The 27,953-nt window shown below is 43.4% G+C and overlaps 1 protein-coding gene across 1 annotated transcript in view; it reads left to right on the forward strand.

Annotated features, from left to right (window-relative positions):
- The window catches only part of Rxfp2 (relaxin family peptide receptor 2), a 45,860-nt gene that overhangs the window by 15,480 nt on the left and 2,427 nt on the right, over nt 1–27,953 (forward strand). The window contains 11 exon segments of the mRNA XM_059249089.1: nt 257–328; nt 3,296–3,367; nt 4,601–4,672; nt 7,429–7,500; nt 8,216–8,287; nt 11,227–11,298; nt 11,404–11,475; nt 14,200–14,271; nt 16,739–16,968; nt 17,628–18,038; nt 20,847–21,065. Of these exon segments, the coding sequence (XP_059105072.1) occupies nt 257–328; nt 3,296–3,367; nt 4,601–4,672; nt 7,429–7,500; nt 8,216–8,287; nt 11,227–11,298; nt 11,404–11,475; nt 14,200–14,271; nt 16,739–16,968; nt 17,628–18,038; nt 20,847–21,065 (1,436 nt within the window).

Here is a 27,953-nt window from a genome sequence, read left to right on the forward strand (position 1 = left end):
TATCTTTCTTTCTACTCCAACCTAATGGAATATCCACCAATATTGTTCTTGGCCACGTTGCTTGCCCTGGTCATAGTGTGGCCCAGCCTGGACTTGTATTTCTGGGCACCCCCTGGTCCTTCCAGCTTGTGCTTCAGCTCATTCAGAACATGCTTGCAAAAGCAGATACCCAGACTACAACACCGAACCGGTCTAATTGTATGTGGCTGACTGAGGTGTGGAGTTTGCCTAATGAACTCACCCGTACTGTTTGTAGATACCTCAGCCACAACTGCATTACAGCTCTCAGGCCTGGGATATTCAAAGACTTGCATCAGCTCACTTGGCTGTAAGTATCTTGGCTCTTCTCTCTCCTCCAAATGCTCATAGTCTTAATGATTTACAATAATGCCTGGATAGTTTCCAGACTGGGATGTCTCTGGTCTATTATGTTTCTGACTCACATATAATCTGATGCATTTTGCCCAAGGAATTCAGACATGAGTAGGTCAGGCGATGGTTGCATGGAAAAGAAATCTGGCTTTGTTATTACAGAGGAGCCTCAGCTCCCAATGGCAGCCTTGCCAAGCCAGGCAGCCATCCAATGTCACCAAGAACAGAAAGTCCTCGACCCCAGCACTGTTGACATCTTGACTTCTGTAACTCTTTGCTCGAAGCGGAGAAGACAGTGTGCCCCGTGCATTGCAGGAGGCCTCTGCTCATTTGATGTCAACAATGCAACTTCTCTCTAAGAGTTATGACAACAGAAAAGTATCTCCAGATGTTGCCAGGTGCCCCTGGGAGGGGAGAATTGCCCCTTTGTTAGAAACCTCTGAGTTAGGAAGCAAGCAGTTCGGGGCTTGCTCTGAAAAGGTTGGAGAACCCAGTAACACCTACCATTTCCTCACTTTACCATTAAGCCAACAGCTCTATCCCCAAGCATCTCTCATCAGCTGCTTGTGTTTTCCTTGACACAATAAGCAAAGAGCCATAAAAGGTTCTGTGTTGCCTTGTTCACGGTCTGCAGATTGGCCTGGCTTGTGGAAAGTTCAGGGCTTTGGTTCCACTAGACCAAGTGTGAGCCTGGTCCTGGGCTTAATGATCCAGCCAACTTCCTCATCATGCCAGGCCTTTGCCTTAATGACCCCTTCTTTACAAGGACTGCTACGAGCATCGTCACGTAACAAATATGAAGTGTCCAGGGCAGAGTTCCTGTGACATAGTAAGTAGGTGCTCTTGTAACTGTCTGCTCCTGGTCCTCCGTGCCATGGATTTCTGAGAATACAAGGCGGCACCTGGTGTCAAAGGCCACTATTTCCTTTTGCTGTCTAAACACAGTTCCAAACAGTGATTTGTCACTATACAATGTGTGTTCTCTTCCTCCCACAAGGCCCCTTACAAATGTGTTCATGTCCATTTGCTCATCTGCACAGACCTCCTTGAGTGCATCATTTAGTTGTGAGATTAAAGAATTGTGATTTCAGGGCTGGAGAGGTGGCTCAGTGGTTAAGGGCACTGGCTGCTCTTGCAGAGGAGCTGGGATCAGTTTCCGGCACCCACATGGTGGCTCACACCTGTCTCTAACTCCAGTTCCAGGGGATCTGATACCCACTTCCAGCTTCGGTGGACACCAGGCATCCAGGAAAAACACCCATATACCTAAAACAAAAATACATTTTAAAAATGTGATTTTCTAAGAATTGTACTATCATTTACTCCTTTTGAAGGGCACGAGATAGCATTTGTTAAAAGACCACACTGCCTGTTGATGTTTGTTTCATGTTGTCATCCTTATTCCTCAAAAAATGCATCCCCATTGAAAAGAAAGGAGGAAGGAAAGAGAGAAAAAAATGAGGAAAGGGAGGGGGCAAAGCCAGACAATATACCCCAGCATGGAAGGGGGAGGTGGGCAGGAAGTCCCACCCCACTGAGGAGCTGTCGGTGACTGACAGGTGCTATGAGAGGGAGAGCGGGCTTTCTGTAAGGGTGTGACTGTCGGTAGGTCCGCCACCTCCTGGGGACGGTCCCACACGAGAGAGTATAGGGACGGCACATTCCGGACTCAGAAGATGTTTTAAAAAAGACATAAAGTTTGAGTAGGTTGGGACGGGGGAGGTGGATCTGAGAGGAGTTGGAGGAGGGGGATGAATATGATCAAAACACATTGTATGAAATTCGCAAAGAATTCCTACCAGAATTTTTAAGTAAAAGAAAAAAATCATAGATTTTTTTTTTAGATCAAAAATTAGCACATGAAAAAGATGACCCTGTAGCTTGAGTTTTCCTGCCTGGCCCACAGTCAGGACAAACCTCTGTCACCCGCCAGTCCCACAGGCGCTCAGACCCGATCAAGTAAACACAGAGACTTATATTGGTTACAAACTGTATGGCCGTGGCAGGCTTCTTGCTAACTGTTCTTATATCTTAAATTAACCCATTTCTATAAATCTATACCTTGCCACATGGCTTGTGGCTTACCAGCATCTTCACATGCTGTTTGTCATCATGGCGTCTGGCAGTGTCTCTGAGTCAGCCTTCCACTTCCCAGAATTCTCTCCTCTTTGTCCTGCCTATACTTCCTCCTGCCTGGCTACTGGCCAATCAGTGTTTTATTTATTAACCAATCAGAGCAACACATTTGACATACAGAACATCCCACAGCATGACCCATCTAACCAGTCATTAAGGAAATGCATTTTCTAATTTGTCTAACTGATATATAAAAGCATTAAAGTTGTTCGTAGTAGCAGGTACTGTGTGAAGTTCCAACGTCTGCAAACACTGGGCGACATTTAAATCTGATTCAACACATCTGTCTCTTCACTCATGTGTTACTTCTATATAATGAAGACATACGATTCCCCTCTACCGTTTAGAGGTGACCAGTCATAGCTGTTATGTTATGTTATGTTATGTTATGTTATGTTATGTTATGTTATGTTATGTTATGTCATGTTGTTATGTCATGTTACATTATTTGAGGGGGACTATGAGAATCCCCCCTTCATTCAGCCCACCGCAGGCAGGGTGTTTGTGGAGGCCATTTCAGCCAGTCAGTGTTTGTCAGGTGGGTGCAGAGAGAGAGAGATCAGTTCCAACTTTGTGTAAGCGCTAGGAGAAGAGCTGCAGGACCTTGGAGAAAACAGTGCCCTCCCCCTCTGAGAATGAAGAAAAAGACGCCCAGCCCCCTCTTCCCCCCAGGAAGGAGTGGGCCAGGCGTTGGGAGAGGCAGGTTCTCATCGTCCCTTTTATACTTTCCCTGGACTGATTTCAGGAATGTCTCTAACACTGGAAACATTTTGATGTGTCTTGTCAGAATTTTAGACGACAATCCGATCACCAGAGTCTCACCGAGGTCCTTTACTGGATTAAACTCCTTGTTTTTCTTGTAAGTATCCATCTCTCTTTCAGTACCCCTGCCTTCGAAACAGAAGCCTTTGAGAAAATGCTGCAAACCGAAAGCGTCAAGCCCATCCTTGCTGAACATCAGGCCGTAGTTACTGTTGCTAAGTCAAAGGCAACAGCTGGGCGGATTGCAGCCTAAGCGGCCGGCTCTGCATCCATCCTCTGTCATCTCCTAAAGCCCCAAGTCACGTTTCTGTTTGCAGTGGTTGAACAAAGAGCTGCTTTTATTTCCCGACATCCCAGTTAAACTGAATGAAACATAACAGGATCTCACAGGAACACAGTTCCAACTCCACTTTCAGTTTCGCGCCTATGAGTATTTTGCCGGCCTGTTTGTGCGCCATGTTTATGCAGTGCCCAGAGAGGCCAGAAGAGGGCGTTAGACCCCTGGACCTAGAGTTCCAGGCGTTTGTGAGCGGCCATATCGATGCTGGCAACTGAACCAGGTCCTCTGCAGGAGCAGACAGCGCTCTTAACCACTGAGCCATCTTTCCAGCAGCCTCCCACTCCACTCTCACTAGAGGAAATACGCTTTTTCTCAGAGACAACGAATGAAAATCCCAAATCTAGGCCCTACGGACAGAGATGTTTCCATAATTGTGCTTGCACTGTTAGTATGCTGGGATGATTGGCAGGCGGGGCGGGGGGGGGGGGGGGTTCCAGTGTTCCTTTCCACTGGGTGACGCAACACCGTGACTGGTCCATTTATCAAAGGGACCGCGGTATCCTAAATTAATCATGTATCTCAGCATGTTCATGAACTGTTCGCTCTCGATAATTCCCCTAACTGTCACATCCTAGATTTAATGCAGTTTCCAGGATGGTTTTTTAATGCTATAAATGATTAATGCATCCCTGAGAAAACATCTTGAGAACTAATGGTGCTGGAAATCATAATGAGCTTGCGGTACACAAGGAAAACGATCATGAACTTCACAGTTATTGTCTGCTGCTTGCTTTCGCTTTACCTCATAAAATTAAAGTGAGTGATAATTTGTCTTAGGATGTATGCTGTACACACAGCCACAGACTGCCAGCACCTGCCCCTGGCCGTACACACACTTAGGCACGATTTGGAAAGTGTAGTTACATATGAAGACTTCATCCTAAAATATAAATTAGAGCAGACAATTTTCAAATCTGGAGAAGAGCAAAACTACTCTCTTTGATGTGGCTTAAGCATTTTGTGTCTAATTGCCATTTTCTCTGTGTGGAGGTCCATGGTGAGTAACCAGCTGGAAGTCCTTCCTGAACGTCTGTGTGCCCAGATGCCTCTACTTAACTGGATGTGAGTATTTGTTAAGGACTGAATTTCTTGTATGCTAGGATTAAGGAGGCTAGCCATAAATTTAGTTCAGAATTATCTTTAAAATCCATCTAACGTGTCTCCCCTAAACCAAAATATTATTGTCACTTGCTGTTTTTAAACACCCGTGAGGAGAGGGGAGGTAGCAGGGGATTGGGTGGGTGTGCTCAAAGTACATTGTACACTTGCATAAAAGTGACCTTACACAACCTTGTGAAATAAAATGAGAAAATACCTTTTGAGATTAGCTGTAACACAGCACTTAGGAGGTTGAGACAGGAAGACTGAGAATGTAAGCCAAGCCTGGCTTACATAGTGAGCTTTCTGTCTCTAAAAGAAAACAAAAAAGGGGCGCCTGGAGAGATGGCTCAGTGGTTAAGAGCACTGGCTGCTCTTCCAGAGGTCATAGGTTCAAGTCTCAGCACCCACACACATAGCTGCTCACAACCACCAGTTCCAGGAAATCCGATGCCCTCTTCTGTACTCTTCAGGCACTGGAGAGTGCCACACAGGATCTGTGCCACACAGGATCTGTGCCACACAGACATGAACACAGGCAAGACACTCCTACAGGTTACATAAAAATAAATCTTTAAACTAAAAATAAATCATAAAACTAAAATGAGGGCCGGGTGGTGGTGGTGCACGCCTTTAATCCCAGCACTCAGGAGGCAGAGGCAGGCGGATCTCTTGTGAGTTCGAGGCCAGCCTGGTCTACAGAGCAAGATCCAGGACAGGCACCAAAACTACACAGAGAAACCCTGTCTCAAAAAACAAACAAACAAACAAACAAAACAACAACAAAAACCTAAAATGAACAAGAAAGTCCCTGGAGTGTCCCCAACCGCGTAAGGTCATATTCAGCCTTGGCCACCAACCTGTACCCATCACGCGGTTGTCCCCTGACAGTAGCGTTTTCTGCTCTTTCTTTTAACACCCGGCCGAGTCTCATGAGTCCACTTGAACTCCTTTTGTCTTCTCTTGCTTGTTCTGACCAGACTGATGGACAACAACCAATGCTGAGAAGGGACATTTCAGGCACAGTATGTGTGCTATGCAAAAAGGCGTACTTTACGGAACAATCTTCTTATTATCCCTTACCTATTTCCCTCGGCATTGGCCATCCCTTGCCCATCTGCTCTTTTTAACCCCACTTTCCTCTACATGCCCTTCCATCCAAACGTAGAAAACTACAATTCTAAACCCATCTCCAGGCTCATGGGCTTCTCAAAGCTTCGAAAGGCTTTCTTCCTCATCCCTCCCAATGTCCACTGAAATATCACCTCCAGGATGCTGTCTCCACACACTGGTCAGCCTCAGAGGATGCCTATGTGTTTCCACCACCCCCCACAGGACTGAGGCCACGCCCACCACATGATCGGTGATCAGGAAACCCTTGCTACATAGGTACACCAAGCCACTACTACCTGCTAAAGAGTTTCAGGACTTCAGCACCACCCACTATTCCTGCCACATACACCTCCCTGAGTTTCTACAGCAACCCAAGATTGTCAGTCATCAAAAACATACATCACCTCCACAGCTCTTCTCGTGGTCAAGTTAGGTGACTGGGTCCCCCTAAATCAATAAAATGTCAGTATCTCAGCTCTCACATTCACAGGTGCGTTTTTGTTGATTTCCTGACTCTAATTTCCATGTATGTATTTATTTATTTATCTTTCACTAAAAGGCCTGTAAGCAATAGAGGTTTTATATAAGTGTGCCATTATTAAAACAACAGAAAACTATGAGAATAAAACCCATCAAAAATTAGTCATAAGTTTTGGTAGCTCACACCTGCAATTCCATCACTCAGGAGGCAAGAAGCAGAAAGATCAGGAGATCAAGGCTTCCTCAGCTGCATAGCCAGTTCAAGGCCAGCAGCAGGCTACATGAGGGGACTAGAAGGGTGTAATATTCTAGTACCACTACATGTAAGGTGGCAAAGGAGGGGATCGGGAGTTCAAGGCCAGTCTCAGTTCCACAGAGTCTGAGGCCAACCTGGGATCCATGAGATGCAGTCACAGAAATGCTTAGAGATGCAGTCACAGAAATGCTTAGGAGTTGAACACATTCATTTACACACCGGGAAGCGACAGAACAGACAGGGGGCAGATGGACCAGCAAGAGCCCACCTCGTAGTCCTCCCCCAAACACCACCAAAGGTACCAGAGATTCACGTACCTGAGAGTCATTAAAACCATCACTTATAGATAACAGCATAGTGTCCAGCCCAGAGGGACTCTTCCTTCCCTTTGTTCTTTCTTTCTTTCTTTCTTTCTTTCTTTCTTTCTTTCTTTCTTTTTCTTTCTTTCTTTCCTTTCCTTTTTTTTTTTTGTTTGTTTTTTTTTGTTTTGTTTTTTTTTGTTTTTTCCCCCAAGACAGGGTTTCTCTGTGTAGCTTTGGAGCCTTTCCTGGATCTCACTCTGTAGCCCAGGCTGGCCTCGAACTCACAGAGATCCACCTGCCTCTGCCTCCCGAGTGCTAGGATTAAAGGCATGCGCCACCACTGCCCGGCTTGTTTTTTGTTTTTTAATTAAGTTTTAGCATCAGTTGGAAAGAAAAAGGAAACATAATATTAATTATAGAAATCCTACAAAAATTAGGAAAGATATATGACAAAAAGAAAAAAAGAAGGAAGGAAAGATAAAATTCAGAACTATTCTATCAGTGAAAAGCACCCCTAAGTGATGGTTTATCCAAAGGTGTTTGAAGTGTTTTCCCTCCGTGGCTTTCAGGGATCTGGCAAACAATGAAATAAAGTACCTAACGAACTCCACCTTCCTTACGTGCGACTCACTCACGGTTCTGTAAGTACACGTGCGCTTCAGTACGAGAGGAGCCCTGTAGATGGGGAGAGTCAAGGAAAACGCTGACCATGGATTTCAAAGTACTGTTTTGTTTCCAGCCTTGATGTGAAAGTTCATTAGGGAAAGGGGGTGGAGGAAATGAAATCCTTCACCTGAAAGTAGCTAGTACTCATCAAGCTAGGTACCCCACAACCAAAGAAAGTGGGAGCAATCTAATGCATCCCGATTGGCCAAAGATTGAAAGTGGGTGCAATCTAATGCATTTCGATTGGCCAAAAATTCTGACTGGCGATTCTGATTGCTGATTGTACCTGCCCTGGGGGCGGGAAAGGGCAGATGAATTGGCCAATTGGCACATTTGCATTGGCAAGCTAAGAAACACAGTAGTTTGTGTGCGTCGTGATTGCAGTTTTCCGGAGATAGTAAGCACGCAGCAACGCTTGCTGATTAAATGTGTGACTAGAGAGAAACGGGAACAGAATTTAAAAAGAGACACTTACAAAAATGATCAGAAACCAAACCAATGTGACTTCACAGACCACACTGGGCCCAGCAGAGCTTCCTAAGAGATATGGGTATGATTTTCCTCGGGGGAAAGTCTTGCCCAGCTCCTGTTGAGTCCCCAAAGGAGGCTTATTAAAAGGCCCCCGGAGCAGTGGCGTCTCCCAGCAGGAGCTGATTGCCACAGCAGACTAACTCTCACCATGTTTTACAGGTTTCTGCCTAGAAATCAAATTGGGTTTGTTCCAGAGAAGACATTTTCTTCCTTAAAAAATTTAGGAGAACTGTAAGTAGCATGTTCTACTGGGAAGAATGTGATTGCTTTCTTCCAAGATTATTAATCTAAATGATGAGGGAGACTGTATTTCTACTTGGAACAATCAAACTTCTGTAGGCTATTAGATATTAAAACCCAATTAGGAAACCCTCATGATCCTGAAGTCAAGAGCATATTAAAATCCTACGCTAGGATTGACAGGGAGGCAGCCTGCCCTAACTTTCTCTGACTATTCTCCCTGGGTCAATTTCATGTAAATGTGTGTTGGGGATTGGTCTTTTAAACACGTGGATGATGTTTCTCTAATGGCCGGTATGGTTAGCCCTCAATGGATGACGGATGAAGCGAGACATGATTGATATGTTGTTGGCTGATTATTTCTGGTCAGAGGGATGCTCTTCGTATCCCCAAGAGGTCATGACTTCTGTAGCTGGTAAGGCAAGGAGACTGGTCTACAGTGAGGAGAGGCTCATGGAAAAGTTTTCAGACACCTCACATAACTCTCCGTCCAAATACATGTTTTATAGCTTTAAGACTTTGGAAAACCTCTGTTTAGCTGTGAATTTATTGCTGCCCACATAACTGAATCATTGGAAGTTAAAATTAAATCTGTGATGTGATACACATTGGTAAGTAGGATAAAGACCTCATCCTGCTGATTGGGATTGTTAAAAGGGTCATTGATATCTTAAGCAACCCTTCCTCCATTCTTTATGCCTGGCTCTGTAGGACTGGGGCTAATAACTCAAAAAAGGCATTTTTAAAATAATTACAATAAATCCATGAAATGAATGGGTATTATAAATAAAATCCAGAAATGTTTAAAGTGACTTGTATAGATAATGTTTTGTTCTTGAACTGAAAACTCATTCTGTGTCAAACTCCTGCAGACAACTTGTTCAGCAGTAGGTCTCTTGGGGGCTGTTCCTGGTCAGGTCTGGGGAAGGAATGTGGATGTGGGATATAGAAACCAGAGGCAGATGCCTGAGATGGCGAGTGGCTTGTAGCGTGTGCACACGTGTGTGTGTGTGTGTGTGTGTGTGTGTGTGTGTGTGTGTGTGTGTGTATGTCTCCAAGGCTTCCACTGCACTCTGGGAAGTAAGGCCTTGAAGCTTGTATATGGCCCTCACCTCCTGTGTCCTGGGACCCTTCTGGGTGCATTTCCTCTACAGCTCCTGCATATATTTTGTCTTCCACCCATGCTGAGTCATTTGTGGGTTCCTGAAGACAATGTCCAATCCCAAGCATGGGTTTCTCTAGTCAAGCTCTACTCTACTCACCTTAAAAGTTGCCCTTCCTTTACTAAATCTAAAATCCAATCCTTAGGGCTTTGCCGAGCGCTTCCTAATTTCAATAACCAAGACTGATGGCTCCGCCCCTTGTCATTCATCTTTCCTTATTTTGTTTCTTCCTTGTGTTATAGTTGTATTTGTCTGTTTTCTGTCCCTGTCACAACATAGCCAAGGCTGGGTACTATATGGAGAAAAGAGGTTTGTTTAGCCCAGTTTTAAAGGCTAGAAGTCCAAGACCTGTCAGTCAGATCCATCAATTCAGCCTCTGGTGAAAATATGATGAGGATGTGCAGAGGGGGTCACATGGTGAGACCGGAAGTGAAAGAGGTAGTCAGGAGTCAGACTCCCCTCCTTTTTAATTCGCACAGAAGCTACCGGGAATCTCACAAAACTACCTCAGTATTTTCTGAGGGTGTGCACACAGGGGCCTAACTACTCCTCACGAGGGCCTTCCTTTTTAAGGATCCACACCTCAACACTAAAGACCACGCCTCTCCTACCTGAACCACTGGGGAGCGGACCACATCCAAACCATAACCCTGGCTGTTACCATAAATCAACTTCCTTAGGGAAAAACCTCGATAGCTAGTTCTAGCTTGCCCGTATCTATCAAGATCCCAAGAATAGTTAAGATCTTATACTCTGGGGCTGGAGAGATGACTCAGCAGTTAAGAGCACTGGCTGTTCTTCCAGAGGACCGGTGTTGGGTTCCCAGCATCCACATGGCCGCTCACAACTGTCTGGAACTCCAGTTCCGGGGCATCTGATGCCCTCTCCTGGTGGCCGTTAGTGCTGCACCCACATGGTATGCACACATACAGGCGAAACACCCATACACATTTTTAAAAGATGTTTTACTTTATGCTTAATTAGATAATTGTACACAGGTTTCGTCTTTAACACCATCTCTTAGAAAGCTGTTTCAGAGCCTCCACAGATCTGTGCCTCCAGTTGCAACAGATCTCTGCCATAGTCTCTAGAGTCACTACCCTACGACTCTTTCTAGGTTATGGTATCATATTTCTGGACAATGGTATCAAATTTCATTAGAAATACTCAATTTCTTGTGCAAAATAGAACTATAAAATGTAACTAAACCACCAGGGGATGCAGCTCAGTGGCAGAGCAATTGATCAGCATGCACGAGGTCCTAGGCTCCATCCCCAGGAACAAGGTGGGGGAAAATATTTAAAATACATAACTTTATCCACTCAAGATTCTCTGAGGAGATGCCGAGTGGCTACCACTCATTTAGATGGAATGCAAAATACATAGAAGATGCAAGTCTTGACCTCCAAAAGATTAGCTGGACAAGCATACGTGGAATAAGTGGGAATCACAGACATGTGGGTGATACCTGTGAGCAGAGTGTGCGCCAAACAGGAAATTAATCAGGGGTCCCAGAGCCAGAATGTATTTGCAAAGGGGTGAGAGGAAATTCCAGACAGAACAGGATGAGCATGATACCACATGGTCTGCCAGTGATGGGAAAAAAAAAACCCTCGGCTGACTCTTGGGATGTCACCAGTTCGCAGCCTGGTTGAACTGGACCCATATTTTCTCTTGCATCAACTGGGAAGATGTAAACTGTGGGGAGAGATGCCCAAGCCATTTAACCCCATTGTGACTGTTTCTGGTTCTCACTGTCGTCAACAGGGACCTGTCTAGCAATATGATAACAAAACTACCAGCTCACGTTTTCAGCAACCTGCATCTTCTTCAGAAACTGTAAGTTCCCTGCCTCATCATCAGATTTAACTGGCAACATCTTAGCCTTCCAAAATAATAATAACGGCCATACTTATCCTCCTCCTTCCTCTAATGATAAAAAAGGAACCTGTCGTCCAACCCTCTTCTGTATGTCCACAAGAACCAGTTTGGAAGTCTCAAACAACTTCAGTCTCTGTAAGTAAAGCTCTCTGACTATGCCAGCTAGCACTATAGCGAGGCTGTCTTGCTTAGCGACATAATTGATTCTAAGTGGGTGTTTCTCATGCCAGAGCAGGAATCCCCACGAGACGTCCCCAGGAAAACCTGACCATCACTGTCCACTGTCCGTCATGAACTAATTCATAGCAAAGTTGCTGTTATGGCCACTCAATTGTGCTGCTTCTATCTGTGTTTGAAGCTACATATGCATCCATCCTGGGAACTGGACTTGAAGGGAAAATCTAATCCCATGATCTTCACAAAGAGTTAAATGTGTAATAATTTTGTTTTGAAAAAGAATGGCAAAAATAAGTTCTCTAAGACTTCCTTCTTTTCCTCTGTCACCTCTCCCTGGAGAAATTATAGAATAAAAATTGGTCTTTACTTTTTAATAAATGAAAAAAAATCCCACAGAGGTGAACATTCAAACAGTTGGTGGCATTTGGTATTTTGCAGCTTCAACCAACTTGGGCTCTGTTGGTACCAAGAACTCTGCCAATTACCCTTTCAATTCTGTCGTTCCTTTCTCCTGGGTGACCATCTGTTGGCTAAAGTTGCTTTGTTGTGACCAGAAACAATGTTATATTACCTATTTCAGCCTAAAACATTGTTTTCTTTGACTCCAAAGACTGATGCTTTTGTTTTGTTTTGCTTGTTTGAGATGTAGGGCTTTTGTTTGTTTGTTTGATTTTCTAAGACAGGGTCTCCCAGAGCCCAGGCTAGCCTCAAGCTTACTGTGCAGCTGAGGATGACCTTGAACTTCTAATCCTCCTGCCTCCACCTCTCACGAGCCAAAGTTGCTGGTCTGGGCACATCAACACACCAAGCTCCTTCCAAATACTAATCATCACCATCACATTTCCTTTTGTTAAATGGATTTCTACTAGAAATTAACAAAAGATTTAACAATTTTTTTAGCCAATATTAGTGAGTATCGGCTGATGGGTAGCATGATCTTTGCCCTTAGAAAGATAGAGTGTAAATAACCAAAGTCTATAATATATTATTGTAATTTTTCCAAAGATTTATTAATTTATTCATGGTGGGGATAGGTATGTGGACATGCATGCCAGTGGCTTTGGAGGCCAGGGGAAGGCATCAGATCTCTGGAACTGGCATCATAGATGGCTGTGAGCCACCATGTGGGTGCTGGGAAGTAAATCTGGGTCCTCTGGAAGAGCAGCCAGTGCTCTTAATCACTGAGCCAGCTATCCGGCCCTAACCTGTTATATTTAAACTTAACAACAGACTTCAGACTATGGACATGATTCTTCTCCAGATGCTATCATATTTCATTATAAATACTCAATTTCTTGTGCAGAGCAGTCCTGTGTAGGGAGATATTTAAAGTGCTGGGGAATGTAGCTCAGTGGCAGAGAACTTGAGTGGTAAGGTTCTAGGTTCACTGTACACGTTTCTAAAAGGGAGACTATCCAGCCACCATAGGGTCCCTTTCCAAAAGTAGTAGCGGTGAGGTCCCCATTCCTCTCTCTGTGCTCTCGTTTATTTATTGTCTAATTTCTGTTTCTAAGACTCGCTGGTAGACACAGTTCACCCTGGACATCGACTCATACATCGCACTGTCTTACACACAAGACATAATGGCCTCTACGTTGTAGTAGCAGCACAGTCCACAAAAATGTCAGTGGTGATAAGTGAAGGAGAAAGCTGGAGAAGAGATGAAGTGGGGGGGCTTTTAGAAAGATCTCGGGATGTTTTCCCAGGGGTACCTAATGGTTCTATAGCATCAGTATCTCTTCAAGTTCTAACTCTGGTCTAGCGAGCAAGGAGATTCCTCTGTGAAGGAATCACTGGGCCGAGGAAAACTCAAAACCATGTTGCAAAATCTTCATTCGGATAAGCTGAAAGCAACAGGGTAAAAGCCTGGTTTTTGAGGGCAGCTTTTCCCTGTTTGTCCCCGGAGAAGTCTGTGGCTCTTCCTTCACAATGTCCTGAAGGACTCGGAGATCCAAAGCTTTAGAAGCTCCTGGATAATTTCAGAATGTTCCGATGCCTGGTGGAGCCCTTTGAAAATGTGTTAAAGAGCCTGGGCAGATAACAAGATTCTTCCCCTGGAATCTGAGTAAATGATGGTCCTGAACAGTTGACTGATGCCTCTTCCTACTGCCTCAGTGGTTCTGCTCTAAAGACACGTAGGCCAGGGGGAAATGAATATTCACACCCCGATTCCCAGTGACCTCACTTTAATGGTGTTCTCTGTTAGCAGTACTATGGAATGAACACCTTGAACTTCCACGGCAGTGTTGATTAAATCAAAGTATAAAGATAACGTTATACTCACATCAGACACCACTGCCATTTGAGCTATGGAGTATTTGTTTGTTTGTTTCTTTGTTTGTTTACCATTTTGGGGGATGGAAGCCAGAACCTTGTGTTTGTTGGGCAAGCATGCAACCACTGAGCCACACTCTCCCAGCCCCTTGCCATTCCAATATATAACACCAAAGTGTTGTATTAGAACATAATTCTGCATTTAAGTGGTATGAAAGCTCCAACTTACAGATTTTTATATTAATGATAATTTTCTCAGAATGTCTACTATGAAATTTTTATTCATATTTGAATAGGTAACATAAAATTTCAAAGCATCAAATTGAAGATGTAACCAAAAAAAAAGAAAGAAGAAATGATTTCAAAGTGTAACCCTAAAAACATTAAATCTATTATATATTTTTCCAGAGACCTGGAAAGGATAGAGATTCCAAACATAAACACAGGCATGTTCCAGCCCCTGAAGAACCTTTCTCACATGTATGTATATTTGAAGGAATAGAGGGAAAAGAAAGCATGATGAATGAATTCAAACATTCTCATGCTCAACTGTCTAATTGTCACTGAACTGTGTTTGTATGCAACAGACGTCTTCTTTCCTACTGAGAACGTTTTAATTTTCTCACCTTTGGTCCCTGTTCAAATAGAGTTCAATGTAATGATGTGCCGACATGAATGACCCTTCTCTCTGGAAACACGATGTTTATCCAATTGAGGCCCACTAAGAGCTCAGGGTACCAGAGTGCCACACATTACACCAGATGAAGCACTGGCTAAAGGGTACTCAGGAGACCTGGAATCATTAATTCACTTCACATGAGGGAGCAGTCGGCTGCTCTAAGATTGGGGCTTTGTAGATTCCAGGTGTTGTTTCTCTTATTAAAAGTGCACTGCAAAATGGAGGTAATTAATCTTTATCGTAGTTTTGTTAAAGTCACTTGAATATATATGACTAAAGTGCACTGTGTAAGTTGTGTTTCATATATGTGTTTTTCTAACATGATCATTTCTTTATCAACTGTATATATAATCTATATGTTCCTAATTTCAAAATTAACTATTGTCATCCACAAAACTAGGGAGAAATCGATGTAAGATCCCAAGTTGGGTGCAGCCAGTCGATGAGAGTGTTGATGTGAATTCAGGTGCATTTATGGGGGGGGAACACTTTGGTTCTGTCTGTGCAGGCCTGGTGCCTCAAAGACAGGTGTCCAGTGCGTATCCACGTGCTTTTGTTCTTTCCTCTTCCTGTGGCACCATTAGATAAATAATTAATGAGGCTACCCTTTACTTGCTGCAGGCAGAAGGTGAGTTTTTCACAGAATAGGGAACTCCAGCCTTTTCAGAATTCAGTGAAGCTGCTTTTGTAAATGGCAAAGTCAAGGTCATGGAGGGACCAACAACAATCAGAAAACGAGCTAGCTTAGCTACACTCCCACCAAGGGGTCTGCTCTTCTTCCCTTCCTTGGCCTTTAATTGTTGAAACGCCCCTGCCTCCTCACCCCCTCCCTCCCTTCTGCCCCTGGTTACAGTGGGAGGACCAACAGGGAGGGCTCTTTCTGAAGACCATGAGCATAATGGAATCCTACAAGGACCAAAGGGTCAAGTTCATGCCAGGAGTACAGGGTAGGAAAAGAAGCTAATAAAGTCAGATGCCAAACTCCTTTAATTGGATGCCAACTCCTAGGAAGCTGGACTGTACACCGCTTGGGGTAGAATTTGCCTTATATATCTCCAACACACCCAGCATTCAACAATCCATCATCTTCTTGCTGATCTGAGAAATATTTGTTGGGTTGTTGGCATCCAATAGGCACAGAGAGATGCTAAGGGCATAGTGATGAGAGAGAAGAAGAATGTGCCAGAGAACTCACATTTAGCTTTCAAAAAGGAGTAATTGATCCAATAAGTAAATGCCTATTAAATTCCATGGAGATTCATGGAACAAAGTAAAGAGATAGATGATGCATCTGGATGGTCAGTCATGCGGCACTTGAGACAACCTGAGTACATCCAGAGGAAAAGCAGAGTCAAGGCTCTGGGAAGGGGATGGGCCTGGCTTGTGTGGGGTTAGAAGGCCACTGTGTTTGGGTAGAAGGAGGCCAGGCAGCTAAGGACACCCAGACATACAATCTTAAGAGGGCCCCACATAGTACCATGGGATCATCTAATTGCTGGTGTGGAAACTGAATTAGGAGATGGTAAGAGTATATTCAACTGGGGGCGGGGGAGATGAAAGTAGTGAACTTTAAGACCCAGTACAAATGCAGTGGATGCCACGGGAGAAAATCTAAACATACAAGTTTGGGGTGGGCTGGCCCATCCCACCCTCGAGATTCCCCATGCCCAGACTACAAACGCATTGACCCCAAACAAACCTTCATTCCCCTCTAGAACTTAAATCCTTCCAAGAAACTCTGATCCAAACCCTGTGTTTAAGGGGACTGCTTCTCCTCCCAGCTCCAGAATGACTCAGTTTCCCTGGTCTCAGACTCTCCCCTCTTGCCAGCACAAGGAGAAGGCTAGATACTCAATGTTCATTGAGAATATTTTTTTTGCGAGTCGTAGGCTCCTTACAGTGAAAGCCTGGGATGTTGGCTAGAGACCCGTTTTGTGACAGTGATCTGCTTTCTAGAATATCCAGTGAGAACTAGAATACTACATCCAATAAGGCCCCCACAGTAGAGCCCCCGTGACTCGGATCTCTACAGTCCCCCACACCCTTGACTCTCAGCAGACACAGCCACACGCTTCTGAAGTCTAGGTCCATACGGTGCTAGTCTTCCTAGCAGCACCACCTAGACTAACAGATTACCTAGAAATAATAATACGTCACAGTAATAAACCAGCTAGCAAAGTGGCAGCCCCTCCTTCCCGCCCCAGGCCCGGTAGGAACCCCTCAATCACTGCGGTCAAATGACTCTCTCTCTCTCTCTCTTGACTTCAGTTATCTGAAAACCTTTCGATACTGCTCCTATGTGCCCCATGTCCGAATCTGTATGCCCTCGACGGACGGCATTTCTTCATCTGAGGACCTCTTGGCTAACAGTATCCTCAGAGTGTTTGTCTGGGTTATAGCTTTCATTACCAGCGTGGGGAATGTCCTTGTCATTGCCGTGAGATCTCTTATTAAGGCTGAGAATACCACTCACGCTATGTCCATCAAAATCCTTTGTTGTAAGTATGTGTCTTGTATAAATAGACTGTCTTCTATGAGCTGGTATGTGTGTATACATTATATATTGTATATGTATGTATATATACACATAAAATTTTGTGTATATATTATATACAGGATTGTATATTCAACAAATACCCTTCAAGCCAAATTAGCTTTGGTGGGCAAACATTTTCTAGCTATGACTCGACTGCTCCTTGTGATTTTAGGTTACAGGCTCTTCTCATGAAACACAGCCCTGGGGGTCATGTCTTAGAAATGAAATCACAGGCCAGTGAGTGAGGGATGGAAAATGGAATAAGTTTTGAGATTTGTAAACTAATATTTTTAACTTTTATTATTACTAATTTAATTTATTATTAATTTCAATTACAGAAGCTCAGATTCCCATCCACCTCCACCACCACTTGTTGAGGAAGGAGGGCTAGATATTCATGTTAGTCTAGAATATTTTATTAACTATACAAGTAGTACACATTTCCATTTATGTACCAGCCCTCAGAAAATGTTACCTTTTCTGCTCTTTAAACTAGAAAACGAATCAGGTCCACTGGCTGGCTGGTAGTCTAGTAGGTAGTTCGGATCATTTAATACGGGAAGAAGAATCTAGGAAAATGTAGAGAGATGCTGAGCACGTGGGCTGCTTGGGTTCCCACAGGTGCCGACTGCCTGATGGGGGTGTACCTGTTCTTCGTGGGCGTTTTTGACATCAAGTACCGAGGGCAGTATCAGAAGTATGCGCTGCTGTGGATGGAGAGTGCACCCTGCCGCCTCCTGGGCTTCCTGGCCACGCTGTCCACAGAGGTCTCGGTGCTGCTGCTGACATTCCTGACCCTGGAGAAGTTCCTGGTCATCGTATTCCCCTTCAGTAACCTGCGCCTGGGCAAGCGCCAGACTGCCGTGGCCCTCGCCAGCATCTGGGGGTTGGGACTTCTCATAGCAGCCGTTCCCTTCACCAGCGAGGACTATTTTGGCAACTTTTATGGGAAAAATGGAGTCTGCTTCCCACTTCATTATGACCAAGCAGAAGATTTTGGAAGTAGAGGGTACTCCCTTGGGATTTTTCTAGGTAAATATTATTTTTCATTTCCCAGAATGACACCACCATCTTTCTAGAAGTGACACAAGCCATCAGATATGGATCTGTCCATCCAGAAAGCAAAGTTCTTGGCGTGCATTTATAGGTGATTTTTATTAAATTTTTTATTGTGGAAAACAAAGACATACTCTCAGAACCTTTGGATGATTTTTTTTAAAAAAATCATCCCTGAATTCTCTTTGTGAGATTCATAGTGAGTATGAACTGGAAAAATTCTAAATTAGTGTCCAGTTCTGAAACCCTGCCAAATTACTCAAACTCCTTTTAAATTTTTAAATTTAGTTATAACTTAAATAAATATTAATAAAATTCTAGAAGCTCACAAGCAGGTTATCTAAACACCAGCAGGTCGTTTGCCTTTTGTAAACACAGCTCTTGAGGCCACTTGATCCAAATTCTTTTTAGTTTTAATTCCCCATTTTTTCCTCTTTGAAATGATGGTCCTATATCTTCTGTTATAAGTGATTGACAGACTTCAACCTCAACATTAATTTTTTTTATTACTGTGTAACACTTCTTAGTCCTGCTTAGAATGAGGGCTGTTCCCACGGCCTCTTTTTTTTTTTTTTTTTCAGCTAAAACATTACATTCCCTTCTTGCTCCTCCATCCTCCTCATCAGCGAGCTCTCTGATTCTCTCTTTAAGAATAACGTCCCTCTGCCTCGTGTCTCTGCACAAGGCTGTTGCCTTAGTCTGAGACTTTGCCTCTGCATGGTGTCCTCACTGCCTCCCGCTGCCTCTGACACCGCAGTCTGTCCTGGGCCCCTACCCCAGCCTCACGTTCATCTCTTCACCAGCCCTGTTAGCACCGTCAAGCTGAAACCATCATGCCCCAAACTACCTTCAAGGTCAAGTACAAACCGGAGACTTAAAACTCATCCTGGGGTGGCCCTAACCTCTGTTTCCATTTCTCCATCCAGTCCTTCTGCTTTTCTGAAAAACAAAGCTCTTTATTTACACCGTTACCATGGTGTCTGGTAATTCTCCTCAGACACCACTTTTGTTTGGTAGCCTCGTGTTCATAATTATGTCCCTTCCAGGATACTGTAGCCTTCTGTGCTTCCTCCGGGCTCTCTTCTTCCCAACTCCTGGCACACGTGGACCTCACAGAGACCTTCATGTATGTGTAAACACATGCACCCACATGCACATACCCGCTACAGTCTACTCACGGGGTCAGGGATTTATTGTGCACCTTCTATGAGCTGTACACAATATTGAGAACGAAAGATACACCAGCCCCAGCTCTCACAGACGTTGAGAATAGAAAGTGAGATACTGACGCTCAGATGCATCCTCATAGCACAGGCCAGCAAGCACCGTGGGCGAAGAGTAGAGGATATCCTAGGGGCCCCACATCTGAGGACCAGGGAGGGCTTTGAAGGAGAAATGGAGCCCCGGGATGAGGAGGCACAGCCAAGGGAAGACAGAGGGCGGTGGGATATGTTCCAGGAAAAGACAGTGGGGTCAGAGACCCAAAGCCAAGAGCCAGGCCCAGGCGAAGTGCTTAAGAAGTTGAAAGTGACTGTGTCTTACAGCTAAGGCGTGAGACTCTGCTGAAAAGGGTTATGCACCTGCCACAGCATCCTTTCACTTCATGCCAAGCTACACTTCCTGACGGGAGGCCTCAGACAAACGAACCAGGCTTGTAAAATTCTATTGTTCCACAATGTGGTGAGGGTCCACGGAATCAAAAATGCTGTGGATAAAAATAACCTAGATTCCCCTGCCGTTACCAGTCTTCCACACAGTCTAAACTCAGACTAAGAATTTTTTTTAGCAGCTCTGGAAACATATGCAAATTTTATGCTTATTAAAAAGAATTTGATAATCACTGTTTTGGATTTCCTTTTTATTACAGCAAGAACCAAGTGAGCTAGAGGACCAAGAAATCAATGTTACAGGGGCTATCTGTGAAACTATCTGGCCCCCAAACAGTGATTCATTTAGTTGTATTTTTAACATTTTTATTTCTCTTCTAAATTGAGTTTAAAGGGTTCTAAACCACAATAGTTCAAATTACTGTGAGCAACCTAAGCAAAAGTAAACAAAAAATGCATTTTTGCTTTATGTGTTAGATTTATTGAAGGGCCAAAACATAAAGAATAATGCTTCTGAGGCAATTAAATTTATGATAAATTCTAAGATTCTGTTATTCATGTGTATCAGGAACTAAGACATGCACTATAATTACAGCAGTACCTTAAGGGTTATCAGTCCAGGAACTAAAAACAAAACCGTGTGTGTGTGTGTGTGTGTGTGTGTGTGTGTGTGTGTGTGTGTGTGTGTAAGAGAGAGTGAGTGGGTGACTGAGAGAGAGAGAACACAAGAGTGTGTTTTTCATGCTCTAGAAGAGCAGTCTTGCCAATCACGGTGGTGCACACCCTTAATTCCAGCACTCAGGAGGCAGAGACAAGCAGATGTCTGTGAGTTCAAGGCCACCCAGGGCTGCATACTGTGACCTTGTCTCAGGAGAGAGAAAGAGAGAAGAAGAAGAAAAGAAAAGCAGTCTTGTTTCCTGGTATTCCAGATTGGAATTTCCAGGCCTCACTCTTCATAAAGAACTTACACTTTTGAAATCCCTTTTTAGGGCTAATCAAAACCCAGTTCTTGATTTTATTTCCTAAACTTGGGAAGTTCAGCCACACACCTCCGAGCACACAGAGGAGGGTACTTCCGGGAAACACCGGTGCCAGGCCCGTGTGAACAGCCACATAGCTGATGCATCTCTGCCGACTTCCTGCCTGAGATGTAAAACTGGTGTGTTCTTCCCAACAGGTGTGAACTTGCTGGCTTTCCTCATCATTGTGTCTTCCTATGTTGCCATGTTCTGCTCCATTCAGAAAACAGCCCTCCAGACTTCAGAAGTGAGGAACCACATTGGGAAGGAGGTGGCCGTGGCAAACCGCTTCTTCTTTATCGTGTTCTCAGATGCCATCTGCTGGATTCCAGTGTTTGTCGTTAAAATCCTGTCTCTCCTTCAAGTGGAGGTACCAGGTCAGTCCTTCCTCATCCCAGGTACACTGTACCTCATACAGGTCAGTCCTTCCTCATCCCAGGTACACTGTACCTCATACAGGTCAGTCCTTCCTCATCCCAGGTACACTGTACCTCATACAGGTCAGTCCTTCCTCATCCCAGGTACACTGTACCTCAGACAGGTCAGTCCTTCCTCATCCCAGGTACACTGTACCTCAGACAGGTCAGTCCTTCCTCATCCCAGGTACACTGTACCTCAGACAGGTCAGTCCTTCCTCATCCCAGGTACACTGTACCTCATACAGGTCAGTCCTTCCTCATCCCAGGTACACTGTACCTCATACAGGTCAGCCCTTCCTCATCCCAGGTACACTCTACCTCATACAGGTCAGTCCTTCCTCATCCCAGGTACACTGTACCTTATACAGGTCAGCCCTTCCTCATCCCAGGTACACTGTACCTTCTTGGGCCCTTTGTTTGACAAGGCCAGAGTCTGGGAGAGTGCCTTCCATGTGGTAAATTCTCCATCAGTATCTATGGCATCAATTTGAAGAATTAACACTCCCACCACAGTGTTTTATAATTGATATTCTATGGTGGGCAGTGGACAGTGGTACAGTCCAGTGAGGAAGAATAAAAAAAAAATTGAAGCAAGATAGAAAATCAGTCTAAGTGTCTTGCTTCTACCTGAACTAGCTAGTGGGTCATAGCTAAGATACAAAGACAGACAGACAGACAGACAGACAGACAGATAGATATGTACGTACATACATACATACATATATAGGCACATATTTAGATAGATACATGGATACGTAGATTCCCTGGTTCCACCGGAACCTCTACATTGGTTCCTGGGGGCAAATCATGCACAAAATATTCTGCCAAATTCCCCATGACTCAGATGCTCATACCCAGATAGAACCAGCAGCCCTGTTCGTAGTCCTCACCATGAAACATATCAGGCTTTGAAGTGCTACGTGACTCATGGAAACTCCCCAACCCAGCACACAATCCTACCTCTCAGAGAAAACCGCATTTCATTGGTTTGGATTTTTACCTGAAGCCCTTTCTAAGGTCTATAGATCACAGCTGCTGGGAGCCACCCAGGGACTTATCCTGACTCTTAAACAGAGCTTGGGATCATCTTCAGCTCACAGGCTATAAGCTCATCCACCTGAAGAACTGATCAGGGTGGGAATTATGTCTTAGTCATGTGACAGCCCAGAGTCCAACACATGGAAAGCCCCGAGGCACATGTGATGAGCAGCTTATGAAGAACTCTTTTCCTTGGGCTTGTGCAGTTACGTGAGGTCTGCAGACACCCCACTGTAACGTGGCACACCAGGCACAGTCGCCCTGGCTTAACCTTCACATCACGCATGCATGTAAGCCATGTAAGATATGGAATTGAGGATCCTGGAAGGTCAGGGCAGAGCACTCGGGAGACTTCACTGGTCCAGGCTAGCCAAGGTCAAAGTATCTTCAGGTTTTGTTTTGCCCAAGGCGTCTCATATTGTCTTAAAGATGGCTGCCTTAAACACAGCCACCTTTTCGCTAGGTCCCCACATGTGTGTTCCTCTGTGTTCTCATCCCAGGGTCTCTCCTCACGTGTCCAATTCCTCTCAAACAAGCAGCGGACAGCTGAGAACAGAACCCATGCTGCAAACCTCAACTGAATTTACTTCCTGAAAGCAAACCCAGTCACAGTCAGAGACACTGGCAGTTTGGCACATGGAATTTTCGTTTTTGATGGTGGATAAGTGCATAAAATACATTCAATACTGAAAGTGTAAACTCCATTGCAAAGCTCCATAGATCCAGAAAGTTTATTATAACTATAGCAGTTCGTTAAGATGTACAGATTTCAGATCTAATTAATTTCAGTATGTGCCTTTTTTTTAACTTGTGAGGTTTTTTGTAATAGAGCCTTTTTTTAAAAAAATAAGGCAATAAAAACAAGAAAAGCACCTTTGTATAGAAATAATAGTTTGCAAAATACTTTCAGAGAATTTATTCCTGTTTTTGTCTTACAAGAACCCAAATTTAGTCAATGACTAAAACACAAACAATAAAACCTTGAATCCATAACCCCTTTAATATATTAGGCAGCATTCATAAATACAACAGCAGCTGCAATGTGTTATGGGAATTTTATATCTACTTAAGTCCATGGCCTCAGTCTATGGATATATCCTCGGCTTGCCTGGCACGCATGATGCCGAGTTCTGTCTCCAGCACTGCAAAAACAATTTCTCTTTCTTTTCCTTTCCTTTTTGTTTTCTTTCATGTGTTTGTTTGTTTTGTTTTGTTTTTTACTGATAGTGTTGGTTACCCAAGCAGTGTCCATATGGGTTCCCTCTTGAGGAGTGGGCCTTAAGTCAAATCAGACATTGATTGGCCACTCCCACAAGTTCAACACCACCATTGCTCTAGCATATTTTGCAGGCAGGACAGATTGTAGGTCAAAGGTTTTGTGGCTGGGTTGGTGTCCACGTTTCTGTTTCGGTAGCTTGCAGAGTCTCTTCCCGCACCAAAGAGACTAGAACATAGGGGTGCAGATTCCAAGTAGGTACCAGCTTGACTTCTCCACGTTCAATGAGTTGTGTGGGTGTTCTCCTTGGCAATGGGGCCACGCTGTCAGTTTGCAGAGAGCAACCTTTGGTCTTAGCAACAGCCTGGGTTGTTTGGGGATATTCATGGGACCCCCGTGGCAAACAACTCAACTGAATGCAATCCAGTCCTGCCACTGGAAGTCTAGCCTGGCTACAAGAGATGGCCAGTTAAGACTCTGTATCCCCCATTGCTAGGAGTCCTCATTAGGACCACCTTCGTAGAGTCCGGGACGTTTCCACTACACTAGGTTTACACACCATCCCCCAAATGCCTCCCAATTCCAGGAGTCTCTCTCTGCATTTCCTCCCTCCACCCCATCTCATCCCCCAACCTGATCCCCCCATCTCCACTCACCCCCCAGTCTGCCCATAAAATCTGTTCTATTTCCCCCTTCCAGGGAGATCCAAGTGCCCCCCTTCCCCCACATAGACCCCTCCTCTTTACCTAACCTCTCTGGGTCTGTGGATTATAGCTTGGTTGTCATTTACTTAAGAGCTAATATCCCCATATAAGTGATACATACTATATTTGTCTTTCTGGGTCTGGGTTATGATTTTTTTTCTAGTTCCATCTATTTGCCTGCAAATTTCATGCTGTCACTTTTTAAACTGCTGAGCAATATTCCACTGTGTAAATGTACTACATTTTCTTTATCCATTCTTCTGTTGAGGGACATCTAGATTGTTTCCAGTTTCTGGCTGCTATGAATAAAGCTGAAATGAATATGGCTGAGCAAGTACCCTTGTTGTATATGCCTAAGAGTGGTATAGCTGGGTCTTGAGGTAGATTGATTCCCAACTTTCTGAGGAACTGCCACATTGATTTCCATAATGGCTGTACAAGTTTGCACTCCCACCAGCAATGGAGGAGGGTTCCCCTTGCTTCACGTCCTCTCCAGCATGAGCTGTCACTTGTGCTTTTAATCATAGACATTCTGACAAGTGTAATATGGAATCTCAAAGTTGTTTTGATTTGCATTTCCCTTATGGCTAAGGACGTTAAACATTTTTCTAAGTGTTTCTCAGACATTTGAGATTCCTCTATTGAGAATTCTCTGTTTAGATCTGTTCTGCGTTAAAAAAAAATGGATTATTTAGTTTTTTGATGTCTAGTTTATTGAGTTCTTCCTATGTGTTGGATATCAGTCCTCTAAGGGGTGTGGAGTTGGTGAAGCTCTTTCCCCTTCTGTAGGCAGCTGCTTTGTCTGAATGATGGTGTCCTTTGCCTTACAGAAGCTTTTCAGTTTTGTGACATCCCATTTATTAATTGTTGATCTTAGTGCCTGTGCTATTGATATTCTGTTCACATTCTCCTGTGTCAATGAGTTCAAGGCTATTCATCTTATGTTATTTTAGGCTATTGTGAAATCCTAATTCCATGATTTCTTTCTCAATCCATTTGTCATTTGTATATAGAAGAGCTACTGATTTTTTTATTATTATTTAATATTGTATCCAGTAACTTTGCTGAAGGTGTTTATCAGCTGAGTTGCCCAGTGGAAATTTTAGGGTCACTTATGTATACTATCATATCATCTGCAAATAAAGATAATTTAACTTCTTCCTTTCCAATTTGTATCCCCTTGATTGCCTTCATTTGTTTTATTGCTCTAGCTACAACTTCAAGCAGTATATTGAATAGATATAGGGAGAGTGGACAGCCTTGTCTTGTTCCTGATTCTAGTGGAATTGCTTTGAGTTTCTCTCTATTTAATTTGATGTTGGCTAGAGGCTTGCTGTAAATTGGCTTTATTATGTTTAGGTATGTCCCTTGTATCCCTGATCTCTCCAGGACTTTTATCATGACAGGGTGTTGGATTTTTTCAAATACGTTTTCTGCATCTAATGAAACAATCATGTGGAGGTTTTTTTTCTTTTTTGTTTATATAGTGGATTACATTCATTGATTTTTGTATATTAAACCATCCCTACATCTCTGGGGTGAAGCCTACTTGATCATGGTGGATGATCTTTTTGATATGTTCTTGTATTCAGTTTGCAAGTGTTTTATTGAGTATTTTTACATCTATGTTCATAAGGGAAATTGGTCTGAAATTCTCTTTCTTTGTTTAGTCTTTATGTGGTTTGGGTATCAGAGTGACTGTGGCCTCATAAGATGAAATGGGCAATGTTCCTTCTGTTTCTATTTTGTGGAATAATTTGAGGAGTATTGGCATTAACTCTTCTTTGAGATTCTGGTAAAATTCTGTGCTAAAACCATCTGGCCTTGGGGTTGAAGGGGTGGTTTAGAGGTTAAAAGCCCTGAGTGCTCTTCCAGAGGTCCTGAGTTCAACTCCCAGCAACCACATGGTGGCTCATAACCACCTATAATGGGATATGGTGTCCTCTTCTGGCATGCAGGCATATATACAGGCAGAACACTATATATATAATAAACAAATAAATCTTTAAAAAAAAAACCTGGCCTCGGGCTTTGGGGTTTTTTTGTTTTGTTTTGTTTGTTGGGTTTTTTGTTGTTTGTTTTGTTGGGAGATTTTTTTTTTCTTGAGACAGGGTTTCTCTGTGTAGCTTTGCACCTTTCCTGGAACTCACTCTGTACCCCAGGCTGGCCTTGAACTCACAGAGATCCACCTACCTCTGCCTCCCGAGTGCTGGGATTAAAGGCATGTGCCGCCACCACCTGGCTTGTTGGGAGAATTCTAATGACTGCTTCTATTTCACTAGCAGTTATAGGTCTATTTAAATTGTTTATCTCATCTTGATTTAACTTTGTTGAGTGGTACTTATTGAGAAAATTGTTTATTTCTTTTCGATTTTCCAATTTGGTGGAATACAGGTTTTTAAAGTAGGTCTTTATGATTCTCTGGATTTCCTTAGTGTCTGTTGTCATGTCCCTCTTTTCATTTCTGATTTTGTTAATTTGGATATCCTCTCTGCCTTCTGATTAGTTTGAATAAGGGTTTGTCTATCTTGTTGATTTTCTTAAAGAACCAACTCTTTGTTTCATTGATTCTTTGTATCGTTTTCCTTATGTCTGTTTTATTGGTTTCAGCCCTCGGTTTGATTATTTCTTGCCGTCTCCTCTTCTTGGTGTGCTTGCTTCTTTTTGTTCTAGAGCTTCCAGGTGTGCTGTTAAGTTGCTAGCATGAGAGCTGTCCAAATTCTCTTATGTAAGTACACAGTGCCGTGAACATTCTTCTTAGCATCACTTTTATTGTGTCCCATAAGTTAGGGTGTGCTGTGCATTCATTTTCATTGAATTCTAGAAAGCCTTTCATTTCTTTATTTCTGTCTCGACTCATTTTTCATTCAGTAGAGAGTTGTTCAGGTTCCATGAATTTGTAAGCTTTCTGTTGCTGTTGATATCCAGCTTTAATCCGTGATAGTCAGATAGGATGCAGGGAGTTATTTAACTGTTCATGTATCTGTTGAGGCTTGCTTTGTGTCTGAGCATGTGGTCAATTTTGGAGAAAGTTCCATGAGGTGCAGTGAAGAAGGTATATTCTTTTGAGTTTGAGTGAAAAGTTCTGTAGAAATCTGTTAGGTCCACTTGAGTCATAATGTCTGTTTAGTTTTTTTCTGGATGACCTGTCTGTTGGTGAGAGTGGACTATTGAAGTCTCCCACTATTCGTGTGTGAGGGTCAATGTGTGATTTAAGCTGTAGTAGTCTTTATTTTAAAAAAAGTGGATACCATTGTGTTTGCGGTATAGGTGTTAAGAATTGAAACGTCATCTTGGTGCATTTTCCCTTTGACGAGAATGTAGTAGCCTTTCCTGTCTCTTTTGATTAGTTTTGATTAGAAGTCTATTTTGTTAGCCAGCTTATTTTTTAGGTCCATTTCCTTAGAATATCTTTTTCCAATCCTTTACCGTGAGGTGGTGTCTATCCTTGATGTTGAAGTGTGTTTCTTGGATGCAGCAGAAGGATGGATCATGTTTTCACATCCATTCTGTACATCTTTGTCTTTTTATTGGGGAATTGGGACCATTGATATTGAGAGAGATCAATGACCAATGATTGTCAATTACTGTTATTGTGTTGTTGGTAGTGGTGTGGGGGATGAGATGGAGTGGGGTGTGTGCGTGTTTTTCCCTTCTTTTGATTTTGCTGGTGTGATATTATTTATTTCCTGTGTTTTCATGGGTGTAGCTAGCCTCCTTGGGTTGGAGTTTTCTTTCTAGCACTTTCTGTAGGGCTGGATTTGTAGATAGATAAATTGACTTTGTCACAAAATATCTTACTTTCTCCACCTATGGTGATTGAAAGTTTTGTTGGGTATAGTAGTCTAGGCTGTCATCTGTGGTCTCTTAGAGTCTAAAGTACATATT

This window comes from Peromyscus eremicus, chromosome 23, assembly GCF_949786415.1.
Source record: "Peromyscus eremicus chromosome 23, PerEre_H2_v1, whole genome shotgun sequence".
Classification (NCBI taxonomy): Eukaryota; Metazoa; Chordata; class Mammalia; order Rodentia; family Cricetidae; genus Peromyscus; species Peromyscus eremicus.